A 17,450-nucleotide genomic window follows, 5' to 3' on the forward strand; every position below is an offset into this window, starting at 1 on the left:
ATGTCAGCCTCCTAGAACATTTCTATAAAACTCAGAGATGTTTATTTCTTAAATGAAATGAAATCCTGCTTGAGAAACTAGTGAGTACATCATACTAAATCAAACGTGTGATAAGCATTGCTATACCTTTGCCAGAGATATTTCATTTGGCAAGAAAGTTGACTTTCTAGGGGTTCTGGAATGATCCAAAGTGTTATGGATGTCACTGTTTTTCCCTGGGATAATCCCACCATTCAGAATCCAAGGGCCAGCTTAGAGACAGGACAGAGGGCATTCTGAAGCCCCCTCCACGAAGTCTGTGGCCATTACTACCCTTGTGCAGAATTTTAGAGTGATAATTGGGCCATTTTGCTTTCATTTGTGTCCTGACGCAGGATCATATCTTCCAGAATATCACAGTCCCAGCATGCTACAAGAGTAAGTCTCTGTGCCCTCGTTGCAGTCACTGAATTTTGGTATCTGGAGAATTCAGCCATCATCTCCAGTTCTCTTCCCAGTGTACTCTTTTACCATCAAAATGGAAAGGCTCAAATGCATCTGCAGAGTATATATAAACAAGAGTTCTAAGTTAAATTAGCAGATGAAATTCTAATCGGGAACTTGTGCTTCATGTGAAAACATAACCTGGTGGTATATGTGTACTTCTAAAGGTCCAAGTGAAATGAGACAAAAAAAAAAAAAAAAAAAAAAATCATGCATTACCCAGGCAAAGGGGAGGTTCCTCACTCTCTCCCAGTATGTAAAGAAATGGCCAAAATCCTCTACATTGAGTTAGCTCTATTTTGAATTGGCCACAAAAAATTTTAAGAAAAATATTTTCCTCCAATTTCTCCTTGGCTATTACAATATAATGCAGAAAGAATCATGCATTCTAAAAAAAAATGGGGTAGGCGGAAAAGAGGAGGGAAGCCACGAGGACATTTGAAAATCTGTGTTGTCTAATCCCTGACATTGCCTCTGCCTGAACAGTTAGTTCTAACTTCGTTTGGTATTCCCCGAGCAGAAAGTACTTTCTATCATGTGGATAATGAGGACAGTGATATCACATTAATGATTGCAGAACCGAATTCTTCATGATAAAATTCCTTATTATATTTGCTGTAGCACATGGGCTAATAAAATACCCTCTAACTTTTCAAGGTTGGAAGAATTACCGCCAGCATAGCTTTACAAATTGGAGGAAAAGAAAGAAAAATAATGTCTAGAGGTTCAGGACAAGCCAATATGAAACAGGTATTTTGTTTAATCCTGTAATCTCTTATTTATACAATGAAGATTTAATTTTCAAATATTTAAAGTTGCTTCTGGCTTTTGTCTTTCACCTCTTTGTTTTACATTGTAGAATGTTCTGGTGGGTTGCCATTACAATATTAACTTGTCTACCTATTTATTTATGCATGGTTTTAAACACATCTCTTAAAAAAATGTGGAAACTGTCTGGCTGTGGGAAAACACAGCCCTCCTCTGTATTTGGATACTTTTTCTTCTCAATGTCCAAAGATTTTTCAGTTCTTCCCAGGCCTTTGATTCCTCCAGTTTTCAAAGTGATAATTGTGTCCCACATCTTACAAGATAGTCTGGATTGCCAATCTTCTAGGCCCACACAGTTCTGAAAAAGTTTTGCAGTTGGAGTTGAAATTATTTCGGGTCTAAGAAGCCAAAGAATTCCATTTGTTCACACATTGTGGAGCTGTACTGTGACAGCTGTTAGGTTTCCTAACAATAGTGGTACTGAGGGATCTATTAAAGTAAAATGATAAGCAATTATGTTTATAAAATCTGAATCTGGAAAAAAATGTTATGCTAAACATTATTAAGCTTAAATTTGGGTTGCTGAATTAAGAACATTTTGGAATATGTATACACACAAAATATTCACCTATTTTTACTTTCTACGTGGGAGCCCAGACAAAGTTCTTTGTGTGAGGGCATAAATATGTAACTTCTTCAGTGTCCACAGAGGACAACTGCTCCAGTCGCTCCTCCTTGATCCCCAGCACTCTCGTCAGAATACTCAGTGCTAGTTTGATGCTCAGAACAGCACCCTCCAATGGGGGTCCCTTAGTGTTAATAGGTATTAAATGAGGGTGGGAGAAACGGAAAGTGTATTGTTAAATAAATCTAGAAGAAAATCCATATGAAACAACATTGAATGAGTTCTAGGACTTCTCAGAATCTAGAATACACCACTGTGCAATCTAAAACTCTAAGAGAGGAAAATATGATAATTTTTCCAGTTTTTTTCCAGAGGAACATGTCCTGAGAGAATGTTACAGAAACTTTTCCCTCTTCATTCACTGCAAATCTGCTCATTATTAAGTCTCAGATCCAGTGAAATTTCCTTCATGAGGCTCTTTTCATTTCCCTCAGTGAGAGGTCATCCCTGCCCCTTTGGTACGTTATTAACATACTCTTCAGATTCCTTGAATTCTCATTCCCTTTCAATGCCCCATCATTAAATTTTTTTTTTTTTTTTGTATAGTGTCTTTTTTCTCCACTAAAGCAAAGCATCTTGAGGTAATGGAACATCCATTATTCACTTGTTTGTGTGTCTGTGTGTGTTTAATAACACCTAATGTAGCACCCAGAATCTTCTAGAAACTCAGTAAATGTTTGCTTAAAGACTGAAGCCACCCACCTACCTCAGATGTTTGCTGTTGATTTCAAGAATTCCTCTGGAAAGGAAAATACGTTTCTTTACCTATTAGAGAATGAGTGGATTTGACCTTTTTTTTTTTTTTTAAGATTTTATTTATTTATTTGACAGAGATCTACAAGTAGGCAGACAGGCAGGCAGAGAGAGAGAGGAGGAAGCAGGCTCCCTACCGAGCAGAGAGCCCCATGTGGGACTCTCGAAGGCAGAGGCTTAACCCACTGAGCCACCCAAGCGCCCAGACTTTTATTCTTAAATACATCTTGATGTCCAATTTAACACTGATTTCCAGTGACAAGAAGAGTAAATAACCATAAACAAAACTTCTACTTAAAAAATTCAAACCAGGGTGGCCTAGGTGGCTCAGTCAGTTGAGTGTTTGACTCTTGATTTCAGCTCAGGTCATGATCTCACTGAGGGTTGTGGGATCGAAGCTCGCCCCCACCCCCCTGCCAAGTCCACCTCCATACTCCGTATAGAGTCTGCTTCTCCCTCTCTCTCTGCTCCTCCCAAGTCATGCTCTCCTTTCTCTCTCTCATATATATAAATAAATAGTCTTAAAAAAATTCAGACTTACAAAAATCATGCAAGATTGTTTTTATTAAGCTTTATGTTTAGGTTACAGCGAAGTACTTCAGGCATTACTTCTTTGACAAGCAGACACGACATCCTAGGAGACATCTCAACAAACTCCAGTGACTTCACAACTACTGGGAATAGAACAGATCTATTCTGTAGTTCAAAGGTGTGTTAAGGAACTTATGGGGTCATTAGAGAAAGAAGCCACATGATAACTGGTCCTCTTCTAGAACATGATTATCCTGGACAAGTAGCTACAAAGAGAAGCACATCGCTCTTACAGAGTTTGGAGAGATCTTACATCAGATCCATCCTTTTTTTTACAGACAGGACTTGGGGGGGGTCACATATCAGAAGATACAAGATTCTTTCAGAATAAGCTACATGTCAAGTTTTCTATGTGTAGTTTTAATGCTAATATGATTAGCTGATGTTTAAGAAAAATCAAGAAAAGAACAGTTTTGTATTTAAAACCCACTACAATATATTAGTGACTGTAGGAGATGCTTAGTCATCGAGGATGCTCCGCTCTGTTCTTGTGCTTGCTTTATGAGTTCTTCTGAGAAATTTTCATTGTCACCGTCTTGACCTCTGTGTATTCGTGGAGACCATATTCTCCCCTAGAGAGAGGGGGAGAAACACACAGAAGTTAACACAGCAGTACAAATGGACCATGGTCCACGGTTTAGTACAAATTTGTTCTTGCCTATCTGGCTAGGGACAATGGAACATATTTTCTGAGTACGGAAGCATTTCAAATAGTAGCCAGCCAACCAGAAGATATCTGGTCTTACATAAATCCCCTTGTGGGGAACCTTCTGAAGCTCTTTTTATTATTTTGCATTTTAAATGACTATGTGCGTTCTGCTGATTTTCACATAAATTGTCTAGTTTTGACATTGTTTTGTTTGACTATAAACAAGCTCACCACCAAAAAACCCAGACAGTTCAGTCCAACAAGCATTGTAACATTTCTAGTTTAGGTTCGAATAAATAGAAATATAGTACAAGAGGAGAAGTCGTAATATATAATCGCTTGAGTGGTGCAGTAAAACTATAAATTCAAGTGGAGCTTAGCTCAGCATTTTTATTGTGTGTGATTGGCCCAGAAGTGATGACGGGGCATTTTCATGCTAACGTGCCCTGATACAGTTTGAAACAAAATATTTTCTAGCTGTATGTAGTTTTAGTAGTATCTCTTGATTTGGGGGAAAACAAAGCAAAGCAAAACAAAAATACTGAACTTTATTGTTAGAGGTTGTTTGTTTCTTTTTCGTTTGTTTCGAGAGAGAGAAGAGAGGGTTCATTGGCCCAAATTCAGACCTTTGGGCTTTTTGTGGTTTCAGGGTTTTTCGATTTATTCAGCCCCTGCCATTTGCTTATACAACTCTTAAATCCAACCCAAATGATCAAGATCTAACCCGAGTCAACCAGTTAGCATCCTGGTACCCGTTATTGGGTTTATTGAGAGCTCCTACCAGTTTTGGAAACTGTAATTTACTCTCTGTTGAAGAAATGACTAAAAGTCTTGGGTTCGTTATTCTCATATTGTTTTGGTGAGAGGATCGGATTGCACGTACGTAGCGGGCCCTCTCAAAATTACAACTCGGGCACATGCAGGCTGACAGAGGAAAATGATCTCGATCCCTTCCCACCCCTCCCTTCTGGTGATGGAGACAGGTAGGTACAAGACCACTTTTTCTCCCACGTAACCTAATCCTCTTAACGCTGATTATTTTCTTGGGCAATTAAGCTTCTGAAAATACCTTCTGAAAGCTTCGATGAACATGTTCTTCAAAGTAATTAAAGGACTTAGCCTCAGTTGTCTGAAACCCATTAAGGGATAATATCTTAGTAAGTATTTTATCTCACAAAGTTAGATAAATTAACGCATGATTTTTGCCAATAGGCTTTCCATTGTATTTCGGGTGACATGGACACTTGAAACTCTCAGGAGAGTACTACGTGTGATTATTGTCCTACTCCAGCTGAACTAAGTCCTGCTCCTAAGTATCCCGACACATAGACATTCCTGTGTCTGCGATACAACACAAACACATTTGTTTGCATTTCTATCTTGCGGCTCTGTGGGCTACTGGTTCTGCGCTTCTAAAATCCTCAAGGTACCAGTCACCGGGGCCTTGTTCGAATGCTGATTCTGTTTCAGTAGGTCTGGAGAGAGGCCCGAGATTTCTCTTTCCAGCAAACCTCTGCGGGACACTCTTGCTTCTCTCCCGGGTCCACACTGTAGTGATAAGATCCCGGTAAGCAATTACAACTTTCTCTCTCTGTACCCAGAACATAGCCTGGTGCCACTTCAGTGGGCCCGGGGATAATGTTCGCTACACTGACTTGGAGCATATAACTGAACAAATATATTCACGTGCTTTCTCTGTAAGTCCAGTAGTTTATAGCACTTTCGTGCTCCCCTTTCCTGCAAGGGACAGGAGGAAAGAAATCTCTTGTGAGGTGCTAAGAACTGATTAAGTTTGTGACAGTATACTAGTAAAGTCTTCAGTGACTTAGTTCACTCAAGTGAGAATGAGCACAATTACACAAAGGAAGGAGTTTCTACCGTTTGACTCATTCCAGTGCCAGCACCATGAATGGAGACCAATCCCAAGTTCAGGGACTTAGTATTACCATCACACTGAGGTCTGCGCACCATTCATCTTGGCTCTTTGAGGACTCTGTTCCCAACTGATCAATTACACCTTTCTATCTTTAAGGATAAATTGTAATTGAACTCTTGGGAGTCATGTAAGGTTGCTGCTTCAGTAATTCTCTTTAAACATCTTGCTGTAAATGACTTGTTAATTAAGTTGGCCAAATTTGGGTTCAGGTAGACATTAACAGCATCCTCAGCCAGAATTTTTGCAGTAAAAAAATTACAGCATAACACTTCTTTGTATTTATATAGATGTAGAAGGAAATTATATGCACGTAACAGAATTTTAAGAAATTATTGATGTTTGATCCTTATTTTTCCATTTCCCTCTTTTACTTGATTTCCTTATGCCTCAACCTTAAAGTTGGACCAAACTGTATTCAACAAAATTGATATATTTGGTCTGCTTTAGTCATTTTGTCCCTTATGATTGTTTTATCTTCAGCATTCTTAGGGAAATGTGTTAGGTAGCTGGGCCAAAAACAAGTTAACTCTCCTTTAGAATACAGCTTGTATTTGTACAGAATACAAATTACAGCTTTTTGTACAGTAATTAGTTCTGTTAAGGGACTCTCTAATAATGGATATTATAAAGAAAAGGAACCAGGGAAGGAACCGTTTGCCGAGTCCCCACCTGGTGACAGAATGCTGTGGGAAGGACACACAGTGTGTCGCTGGACTCTCAAACAGCCATCTTAAGAGGCTTGTTAGCATCTCCACCTTAAATAGGAGGGAACAGAGGCTCAAAAATGGGACAACTTGAAACAGACTGTATCACTAGCAAGAGGTGCAGCTGGGATTCACGTGCAGGTAGGCTAGGATCCCATTATGCTTCCTCTACGACACCATGTTCTTTTTACGAGTTGAGCTTTTGCCATTCTCTCCCCACCAACATTCTACAGATACCCATGGTTTTTCACTGCTTCCTCAACAAAAGGTAAGCCACTTTTTTTGAATGCAAGACTTCATAATCTGTATCCTATTTAACTCTGAAATCATACTCTCCAACCCCATAAATCCCCACCAGCTATCAAAGTTCACTAACCACCCCCACCTGCAGTGCGCCATATGTAACCTGCTGTTCAGGAACGCTCCCTTCTCTGCTTCCTGACATCCAACGTTTGTTTCATGGCCTAGATCAAGTCCTGTGTTTTCTGTGAGGTCTTTTCTGACTCTATCAACTGCCAGTAAGTTCTTATTCACTGAGTTCCCACAAGGGTTAAAACTATAGAATCTGAAGTATGGAAAGGAGCTCACTGAGTCTCTATACATTGTTCTCCCCATCCTGTTCCCACCCACGACTGCTGATCATATCGGACAGACGAAATCATGAGAGGTAAAGCAATGCCGTGAATGTTATATTCTGGTGGTGCCCAGATTTTCTGTCCCTCGGTGCTGTGCATTTTATCATCTTTTTTACCTCCATGACTTACGAACTCCTTGTCTACGACTATTTACTTCACAGTGTGAGATTATTTTGCACAACTTATCCTTTTACAAATTCTTGCTGCCACCACAATTACATGGAGGATGGGATGTGGTATCGTGTGTCTCTAACTCCTGGGGCCTAATATACAGAGCAAATGCTTAGTGAACATATTGAGAAGGAGGGTGAATCATTTTATGATTCTTCCTTTCTGCTGGCTCCCTGAAGAAGATTGCTTCATTGTAATTTTGCTGATTTATTTAAACGACAAAGTAGATGCCTATTTAATGCATTCATGACCTTTAGAAACTGAGGCTCATTCTTACTTGCTATTTACAGAATGAGCAACTTTCCTACGCTTGATTCCATGAGGTTTGTATAGGATGTGTCTTTATTCTTCATGACTTTTAAAACATATTGATAAATATAAGAAAATTTTAAGAGATGAAATGGTTAAAACTGAACAACATTAACCAAATATATTGCTACTACTCTCTGTGTATACATATGTATATGTATGTTTTTAAAGAGTCTATACACCCAGGTTTCAAAAGCAACTTGAAGGCTTGTAAATGAATTTATATATATATTCTCAGTCTAGTCGTGACTATAAAACATCTTTTCCTTAGTTAAATTTCCTTTTCAGTTTATATTTTAGTGCAAAAAGAACTAATTTGGGTAATTTAAAATTTTAGATTCCGTATCAAAATATTCCCACAAATGAGAAACTTCTTACACTGAGAAGCTTTTTGAGATAAAAACACTAATTTACTTTTTAAAGAGGTATATTCAAATGACTAGAGTGTCATTATATTTTCATATTTCTTAGTCATCAATGTGTAGTTTTGCTTCCTTTTTGGAAATATTTCCCAGATAGATTCCATTCTTATACATAGCAAGAAACTCTCAAAGTAGGCAATATTTCAGTAACCAACGAAAAGTGCATAGTGTGGTCCCTCATGAACAGTAGGAGTGTAATATGTTACAGTTCCCTTCTGCCAACACTCTTTTGCACTTACGGGCTAAATCCAGCATTTAAGAGCTATTTGACAGTACGAATCTCTAGGGAAGAACGGAGGCAGGTTTTAATTCAAGTAGCAAGTACGGATCGATTTGCTGGAGTGACAGTTGTTTGGATCAAGGGAAGCATTTATCTGAATAGAAAGTTATTCTTACAGTTCTCTTCCGTTTCCGGACATCTTGAATCCACCGAAGGGACACTGGGCAGATACCACGCTATAGCAATTCACCCTGGGAAAAGAAGAAGTATACTGTAGATCATAACCGACGAAATAACTCCTGAATCTGGAATCTTAACAGCCTTAACAACCCTGCTGATTTCAATACAACATACTCATTGTTATTTTTTTTTAAGCAGTACTATAAATGAGAATGCAGTAACATGTATGTACTGCCTAGAAAGAGAATGGTGCAGCTGTGTGTGTGGACGGTCCTTCTGGTGTAGCGGATTGTGTCCCTGAGAAATTGTAGTTTGATTTGTAGAAGACAGAACCGCCGACATGCCATAGGAGAAAGGATACGGTTTGCCAGAGAACTGGTGTTTGTTGGGTGGGTGTTTTTCACGGCCTATATTCATAAGCTTTATAAATCCCTTGAGGATTGTGTATGTAAAAGGCTAGAATCAATTATCTTTTGGAATTGTAATATGTATCACATTACTCAGTTCACTTTTTCCATTAATTGTTTTAATAAATTATTTTAACAGGCCTTAGTAGGAGTTGGATTTCACTGTTGATTTGTTTATCCCTTGCCAGATTTCATAAAATGTTTAAAAGATAGTCTATGAACAAACATAATTACAAGAACATGAATAATTAGAAGTAAAGGAAAAATTATGATGAAAGGTCAAGACAAGAAAAAGAATACAGTTTTGCAGGGCATGAGCAATTTGTTTAACTTTCAATCTCCTGATGGCCAAGGTGAACAGCAAAATTTAATTACCTATATGATTCTCATTATACATAAGGAGAAGAAACACAATTTAAAGGAGAAACAAGATTCTTTTAGAATATTTCCTCTCCATAATAGGAGAACAACAATGTGACCCCTAGATACATTTATGATGCATGGACGTCTGACTGTGAACGTGATCCAGAGACAATACTCAGACGTCTCCTCAGTTAAAGCATTTACCGTCCAAATTCCCAGAGCTCCATGTATCCCACTGGACCACAGTTTCTTCCAAGTCTCTCCTTCTGGAGCAGGGTTCCTTAAATAAATGTATGCTTTCAAAACATAACTTGTTTCAGCTTTAATTGTTCTTCTGCAAAGCTAGATCCCTACTCTGAAATGATGAGTAAAATCAACCCTGGGATTCAATGATTATCATGAAACACCAAGTGGAAGCTATGTCTGGGACAATGCCAGAACTAGAATTATGTTCTAGAATAAATAGCAATAAGAATATGCCTCTGTTTTAATAACAGAGGAATTCCTGACTGGGGATTTCCACACCACTGGGCAGAATGATGTCATATGCTCAGTCTAATCGAGCAGGCATATAACATTCCAAAGTTAAAAACCTGAAACTTGTCCTTGTTAAAAGGTGCAGAAAATGAGTTTGCTCTTTTGACCCTATACTGGAAATGAAACTATTTTTAGTTTAAGTAATTGGAGAACTAAGAAATACTCAGTTAGAGAAAACTGTTAATTTCAAAATAATCAACTTTGCCAGTTGATTCTCCTTCCACAGCCTTTTCTTGTTATAAAGGAGGGAGGTTCCAAGCCCAAGACCCCTGGCTTTGCCCCCTTAGTACCTGGGTGATACTGAGAAAGGTGTCTGGCTTCTCGGAACATATTATTTTCTCCTCTGTACGATGGAAGTGGTAATGTCTCACCAGGTTATTATTTTTTTAAATAGAATGTCCTTCTGATAGTGGTTAGTACGTAGTAAGTTTTTAGTAACTGGAGATAATATACATACATCTAATAGTAATGCTGAATCTTATTAATAATTTTATCATAGGAGAATTACACTTCAATCACTAGCCCTCCTGGTTATTTAAGAATTTGCTTGATTTTAAGTCTCTGACAGAAAACATTACAACAGAAAGAATCAGGCTTTTTAGCATTTTCTGTGTTCTAGTTGTGCAAAGAATCACATGGGAGCTTTGAAAAATACTCCTTACATAAAAGTCCACTTCAGTCCCAGAGACTGGTACAACTGATGGATTTGAGGGTCACTGCCTCTGTCCAGTTTATTTAATTTTTAAAACTCCCCAGATGACTCCAAGGCACAGCCAGGGTTGAGAATCACTACTTTCGAGTCAAATAGGTCTGCATCTCATTGATCAATGACTTAACATCACTAATTAACAAGTGGGGACCACATCAAACTAAAAAAACAACTCCATGGCAAAGGAAACCATTACCAGAATGAAAAGACAATCCATATTGAATGGGAGAAGATATTTTCATATCATATCTAATGAGAGACTGACCTCTAGACTACATAAAGAACTCATACAACAAACAATCAAAAAAAACAGTCCAACAAACAAAATGGGGAGAAGGATCTACATAGACATTTTCCCAAAGAAGATATGCAAATGGCCAACAGGCACATGAAAAGATGCTCAACATCAGTCATTATCAGGGAAATGCAAATTGAAACCACTTGAGAGATTACTTCACTCCTGTCAGAATGACTAGTTTCAAAAGGATAAGAAATCACAGTGTTGGAGAGGACACAAGAAAGGGAACTCTCTTGTGCAGTTGGTGGATATGGAAATTGTTGTAGCCACTATGGAAAACAGCATGGAAGTAACTCGAAAGATTAAAAATAGAACTGTCCTATGATCCAGCAATTCTACTGCTGAATATTTACCCAGAGGAAATAAAAACACCTCTTTAAAGAGATAAATGCACCCTATGTTAATTGCAACATTATTTGCGATAGCCAAGATATGGAAACAACCAAAGTGTCCATTAACAGATGAACGGATAAAGAAGAAGTGAGATGTGTGTACCACGGAATACTACTCGGCCATAAAAAAGAAGGAAATCCTTGTCATTGGTGACAACATGGATGGACCTTGACGGTATTATACTATTTAAATAAGAGAAAAACAGATACTGTGGCTTCACTTACACGTGGAATCTAAAACACAAAACGTATAGAGGTACACACTTCCAGGTATAAAATAAGTAAGTCATGGAGACATAATGTACAGTGTGGCAACTGTAGTACATAATTTTGTATTGCATATTGGATAGTTGCCAAGACAGTAAATCTTAAAATTTCTCATCACAAGAAAAAAAATTAGTTTTGGAGAAGAACTGATGATAATCAGACTTATTGTAGTGATCACTTTGCAGTGTATACAAATACCAAATTATTGTGTCATACCTCTGAAAATACTACAATGTCAATACCTCAAAAATGGATAGGTAAATAAGGAAAGAACAAAGTTCAAAGTAACATGTTAAAGTGACTAACATTGAAAAGATGATTTTATGTGGATTGGACTTACCACACTGTCCCAGCCTGCAGAGCAGAGGAGACTGTGATGGCTTTATCAATATCTTTGGTAAAGATTCCTGCTGATAAGCCATAAAGAGTGTTATTTGCTCTCTTGATCACATCATCTAAAGATCTGAACTTCATGATCTGCTGCACTGGTCCAAATATCTATACCATAAAAAATGAAAGAAATCAAAGTAACAGGTTAAAACTAAATGTTTTTCAATGGTATTGTACTTTTATTCCCCTACAAGCTATCGTAAATTAAATTAAAAAAAAAAAAGCAAACCCTCTGTCCACGAGGTAGATTATTTATAATTCCTAAATGCAAACTAGCCTTTCCTAGTTATATAGTTATATATCATATCTCTGGATTACATCTTCTTAACATTAATTACCTTGTGCTCACCAAATAATTTGCAATATATTTGTCTAAGAAAATTAGGAAGTACAAGAGCTGAAAACAGGGCCAAGAGCATATAGAGCGTGAGGAGTCTTATGGGGGATGAGTGTGATTTTCAAATATATGGGTGGCTCTTATGTGGAAAAGGGCACAGTGAAGCTGGGAGGGCAACAAGCAGAACATACCAGGAGGGATTCATGTGTTGCCAGAGGCAGAACTTTCTAATGCTTAGCATTGTCCAAACATGGAAAACCTAAGAAATAATGAATTACCTAGTGATGATGCTGTTTAAAGAGACATTGGCTGGCCACTGGCCAGGAGCAAACCAATGGACACAGTGAGTTTGGAGAAATGGGCTTAAGAGATCCTTCTAGTTTGAAGATCCTATCTATATCTAACAGTAACCAGCCACCTAAGCTCTATGGATCTCAATCGCCTCATCTATAAATTTGACTTTTGGCCTAAATTATTCATAATTCTCCTCCTAACATTAACACCCTATCACTTTTTAACAGAATGATTCCCACATGCTCCATGGGATTCTGTGCTGTTAGGTTAGGTGGGATTGGGTGGTAATGAGGTTAGTATGAGCAACAGTCGGTCACATAGAAAGAGTGGGGAGTGGTGGTCATGAGAAGTACACTACACTCTCAAGCTGCCTTGAACTAGGCATGTGAGCTACCTCCTTTCTACTTTGGGCCTTGGGTTTTTATCTACTACTTAGGATGATAACAAGAATCATATATCATAGTTGACTATGTGGCTCAAAGGAGAGCTCAAGATACAAAAGGCATAAAGATACAAAAAGGTTCAAAAAAGTTTGACATGTTATATTCACAGGGGTCATAAAAGACAACATGTAGAAACAGAAAACAACTACCATGCCATTTAAGAAAATTATTGGATCAGAACTTTCAATTCAAAATGTTTAATTTTATTTAGTTGCCAACGATTAAAACATAATGTAGGAATTATACACCAGATAAATATTCTGAGATTTTTTTATTAGAAAAATAATACCAGTCTTGGGGTGCCTGGGTGGCTCAGTGGGTTAAAGCCTCTGCCTTCAGCTCAGGTCGTGATCCCAGAGTCCTGGGATCTAGCCCCGTGTTGGGCTCTCTGCTCAGCAGGGAGCCTGCTTCCCCATCTCTCTCTGCCTGCCTCTCCGCCTACTTGTGATCTCTATCTGTCAAATAAATAAAATCTTGTGCTCGCTTCGGCGGCACAATACAAATAAATAAAATCTTTAAAAAAAGAAAAGAAAAGAAAAAGAAAAATCAGTCTAAATAGGTGAAAATAATAAAAGAGAGTATTTGTCTCTGGGAAGAAAAGACCACATACAGGCTCTCTTCTTATATTGGAGAGATTCCATGAAAAGAAAACAATATATGACACTTCTCTCAAGACGTTGTGAGAATTAAATGAGAATATTTTGTGTTTATATTAAATATATTTATATAAACATTTATATAAACATAGACACTAAACTTTACAAAAATGAATAGGAATGTCAGAAATATAAATCTGTATATCACATAAATAAAACATTTGTATTTCTGTTATTTCATAGGCATATACTTATGTTTTACATTGACTATAAGGCACTTAGCACTATACCTGGCACATAGTTAGCAATCACTAAGTGGTTCTCATTATTAATAAAAGCAATCAAACAAAACAAACAAACAAAAGCAATCAGACCAATATCCCTCAAACTACAGATGAATATCAAACAACAGACCAATATCAACTACCGCAAATATTCCTTAAAAGTGTTAGCAAATAGTATTCAGCAATACCTACAAAGAGCTATATACCATCACCACGTGGGAATCATTCCGGAAATACAAGGCTGGTTCCGTATGCAAAAATCAATCAATACAAGACACCACATTGGTAGAATGGAAAAAAAAACCAAAAACCCACAGAATCATCTCAGTTGATGCAGAAAAAGCATTTGACAAAATCCATCCTCCTTTTCCTCTCAACAAATTGGGAATTGGAAGGCACTTCCAAAACCTGATTAAGGGCATTTATGAAAAATCTCACAGCTAATATCGTACTCAGTGGCAAAGAGTGAATGTTTTTCCGCTCTGATAGAGAACAAAGCGAAGATAATCACGCTGGCTACTCTTGTTCAACATAATGCTAGAATTCTAGCAAACGAAAAAGACAAGCAAAAGAAAAAGCATACGGATGAGAAGGAATATCCTTTTTCCTATTTGTAGATGACATAATTGTCTACATACAAATTCCCAAGAAATCTCTCAAAACCTCCAAGAATTTCTGACTCCAGCAACATCAAGAAAATATCCAAAATCAGTTACATCTGTTAATACTAGCAATAAGCATATGCGCACCAGAATTAAAGATTCCACTTACAATAGCTCAAAAAAATATGTAGGCATAAATTCAGTAAAACATGTTTAGGACTCATATACCGAAAACTACAAAATCCTTATGAAAGAAATCATGGAAGGTATAAATAAAGACACAGGCTATGTTCAATGACTGGTAGAGTCTACGCATTCAAGACGTTAATTCTCACCAAATTGATAGACATGTTTAACACAATTCCTCTGAAAATTCCAGTAAGATTTTTTTAAATATATGTGGGCAAGTTTATTCTAAAGTTTATATGGAAAAGCAAAGGAACGAGGCTAGCTAAAACAATTTTGAAGAAGAATGAAGTGAGAGGATTCAGTCTTCCCAATTTCAAGAGAATTGCTCTGCAATAAAAATAAACTCTCCTGAGATGCAACAATTTAGATGAATCTGTAGAAAATTAAGCTGAGTGGAAAAAAAAAAATCAATCCCGAAGGGTTGCACGGACTATGAGTCCACTTATAAAAAATTCTTGAAATGACAAAATTATAGAAATGGAAAACAGATCAGTGGTTAAGGGAAAGCTGGGGGTTAAGGATGGGGGGGTAGAGGAGGGACAGGGGTTTGGCCCTTAAAGAAACATGAAGGATTCAGGTGCAGATGAAACGTTCCATTTTGTCTGTTTCAATGTCAACATACTTGCTGTGATAGTATGCTAGAGTTTGCGAGATGTGACCATTTTTTAAGAAAACTGGGTAAACATGGAGGGGATCTGTCTGCATTATTTCTCATACCCACAGCTGAATGTACAATTATCACAAAGTAAGAGGTTTAATTTTTTAAAAAATCTTGCATATCATGTAATTGTTTTCCAGTTATCTTTGAATATATTATTTCTTTGCAGAGGAGAGAAAGCAACAACGAAATGAAGCTTCCTTTTCCATTACTTTAGAGCTGTGAAGAAGCCCCTAGGACATTGTTAAGCAGCCCAATCGGTCTTTGACTAGAAATTCTTGCCTGGCCTCATGACTTCCTTACTGTTTTTAGTCTTGATTACAAATAAACATTTATCAGTAAAAGAAATGAAAAGCAACATTTACCAAAGAAAGAGGTTAAGAGAACTGAGAATTTTATAAAGATTTATTTTAGAGGTAAGAGAGTGTGTGTGAGAGTGTGTGGGAAGGGGGGCGGAAAGGGCAGGAGAGGGACAAGCAGACTCCATGGTGAGTGTGGAACCCATTGCAGGGTTCGATCTCGTGACCCTGAGGTCATGACCTGAGCTGAAACCAAGAGTGATGTGCTCAACCAACTGAGCCGCCCAGGGTCCCCAAGGGCTGAGACTTTCAAAGGGACACTTTGTACACACATGTCGAGAAAATATGGCACAGAAGGGAAGGGAGCAGAAGGAACGGATTTACCTCCTCTTTGGCAATGCGCATCTCGTCTGTAACGTCGGAGAAGACCGTGGGCTGGATGAAGTAGCCTTTGTTCCCCCACGGGCCCCCACCACACTCCAGTTTGGCCCCTTCCTTCTTCCCACTCTCAATGAGGTCAAGTATTTTTTCATACTGTTCCTTATCGATCTGTAGGAAAAACACCACCCAGAAAGGAAAATAAATGAATAGATTAAATAAGCTTTATAAGGATACTATATTGCCCAGCCTGTTAATGAGGGTTTCAAAATGCTGGAATATTGTTATTAAGTGAAATCTTCCATCAAAACAGCGACAGTGGATCGGACTCATTCTGTGCTTATTCTCCTGACTTTTCCAGAAAGAGCATTTACAGATAAATATTTGTGTTCGGCATTTGTTTTGCAGTTACATAAGCAAAGCATATCAGCCCTGCAAACAAATGTAAACTTTTTCACACAACTGTCATCTGTTTACAGCAGAACAAAAATGCCTGTTAATAGTCAAACGTACGTACTTGGAAACTATAGTCCTGACTGAAATATAGAGAGGAAAAGGAGAAGAGAACATTGATATTAGGTTTAATTAAATATGGCAGCTGGAAAGAAAATGCTTTCAGGCTTTGAAGACTCCAAGACCTCTGTTTGCTCCTCCTCATTCCTGACAACCTCATCTGGCCAGACCTACGCTGACCACAGCCCAGGCGTCCTCCCAGCCGGATCCCCGTGGGGCGGTCTCAGTGGGTCTGATCCCAATTTCCAGCGGGTCCTGATTATTAACATCCTGCTTCCTTCCATAGAACACATCTAAATACACGACAAGAATTGCGGAGCCTTAATGGTTTGTTAAATAGTATTTTTTATAAGGAAAACAAACAAACCCAAAACTGTTAAGTCCAGAGTTCTGGCTGGGATGCCCAGAGCACCCATCTTCTCTCCACGCACTGGAATTGGGCCTGTGTACTGTCTCAGTTCCTATTTTGAGAGGGACTGGGTGCCTCTTGGACCCTGAATCACTGGAGAAGACTGCCCTGTGTCAGGGGTGGCCAGAATTAAGCTTTAAAGGAAAAAGATTGAAGATCTAGGAGTTAGGGTGAAGGGCCTTTTGACAATTCAACTTGTCTTTTCCTACTACTTAAAAAATGTCGCTCTTCATCTTCCTATTTGACCCTGAAATCTCCCCGCCATCCAAATCCCAGAAAAAGGTCTCCAACTAACAGCACACAGCCCTGCTCCCATATCCAAGGAGATTAAGTGCTATTTGAAACCAGAAACCGTTTCCTAAAATTTGGCAAAATAGTTGCTCAGTCCTCCTTAGTGTACGATACTTAATTGAATACTTCAAAAAGAAAACATCTCTTCATTTCCAGCAGATTAAGGAAGTCGTAATGTTGGTTTAATAACTGTTGGTTTGATATTTAAATTGCTGTCTAGTATTTACCACAGCCGGACCAAGGGGTGGTGTAAGTTCTGCCTGGTTAAAATGTTCAGGTTTGCCAGCA

At 38.2% G+C, this 17,450-nt stretch overlaps 1 protein-coding gene across 2 annotated transcripts in view; it reads right to left on the reverse strand.

Annotated features, from left to right (window-relative positions):
* Positions 1–3,235: 3,235 nt before the first annotated feature.
* The window catches only part of ALDH1A1 (aldehyde dehydrogenase 1 family member A1), a 93,296-nt gene continuing 79,081 nt past the window's right edge, over positions 3,236–17,450 (reverse strand). For both annotated transcript variants that reach the window (XM_032866635.1, XM_032866634.1), the window contains exons 10-13: positions 15,956–16,120; positions 11,820–11,977; positions 8,503–8,577; positions 3,236–3,852 (exon numbers count right to left, since the gene is read on the reverse strand). In XM_032866635.1, coding sequence (XP_032722526.1) covers positions 3,780–3,852; positions 8,503–8,577; positions 11,820–11,977; positions 15,956–16,120 — 471 coding nt within the window. In that variant the 3' untranslated portion in view covers positions 3,236–3,779. The remainder of the gene's footprint in view (positions 3,853–8,502; positions 8,578–11,819; positions 11,978–15,955; positions 16,121–17,450) is intronic.

This window comes from Lontra canadensis, unplaced genomic scaffold (genome assembly GCF_010015895.1).
Source record: "Lontra canadensis isolate GAN:19392208 unplaced genomic scaffold, GSC_riverotter_1.0 scaffold31, whole genome shotgun sequence".
In the NCBI taxonomy this organism is placed as follows: domain Eukaryota; kingdom Metazoa; phylum Chordata; class Mammalia; order Carnivora; family Mustelidae; genus Lontra; species Lontra canadensis.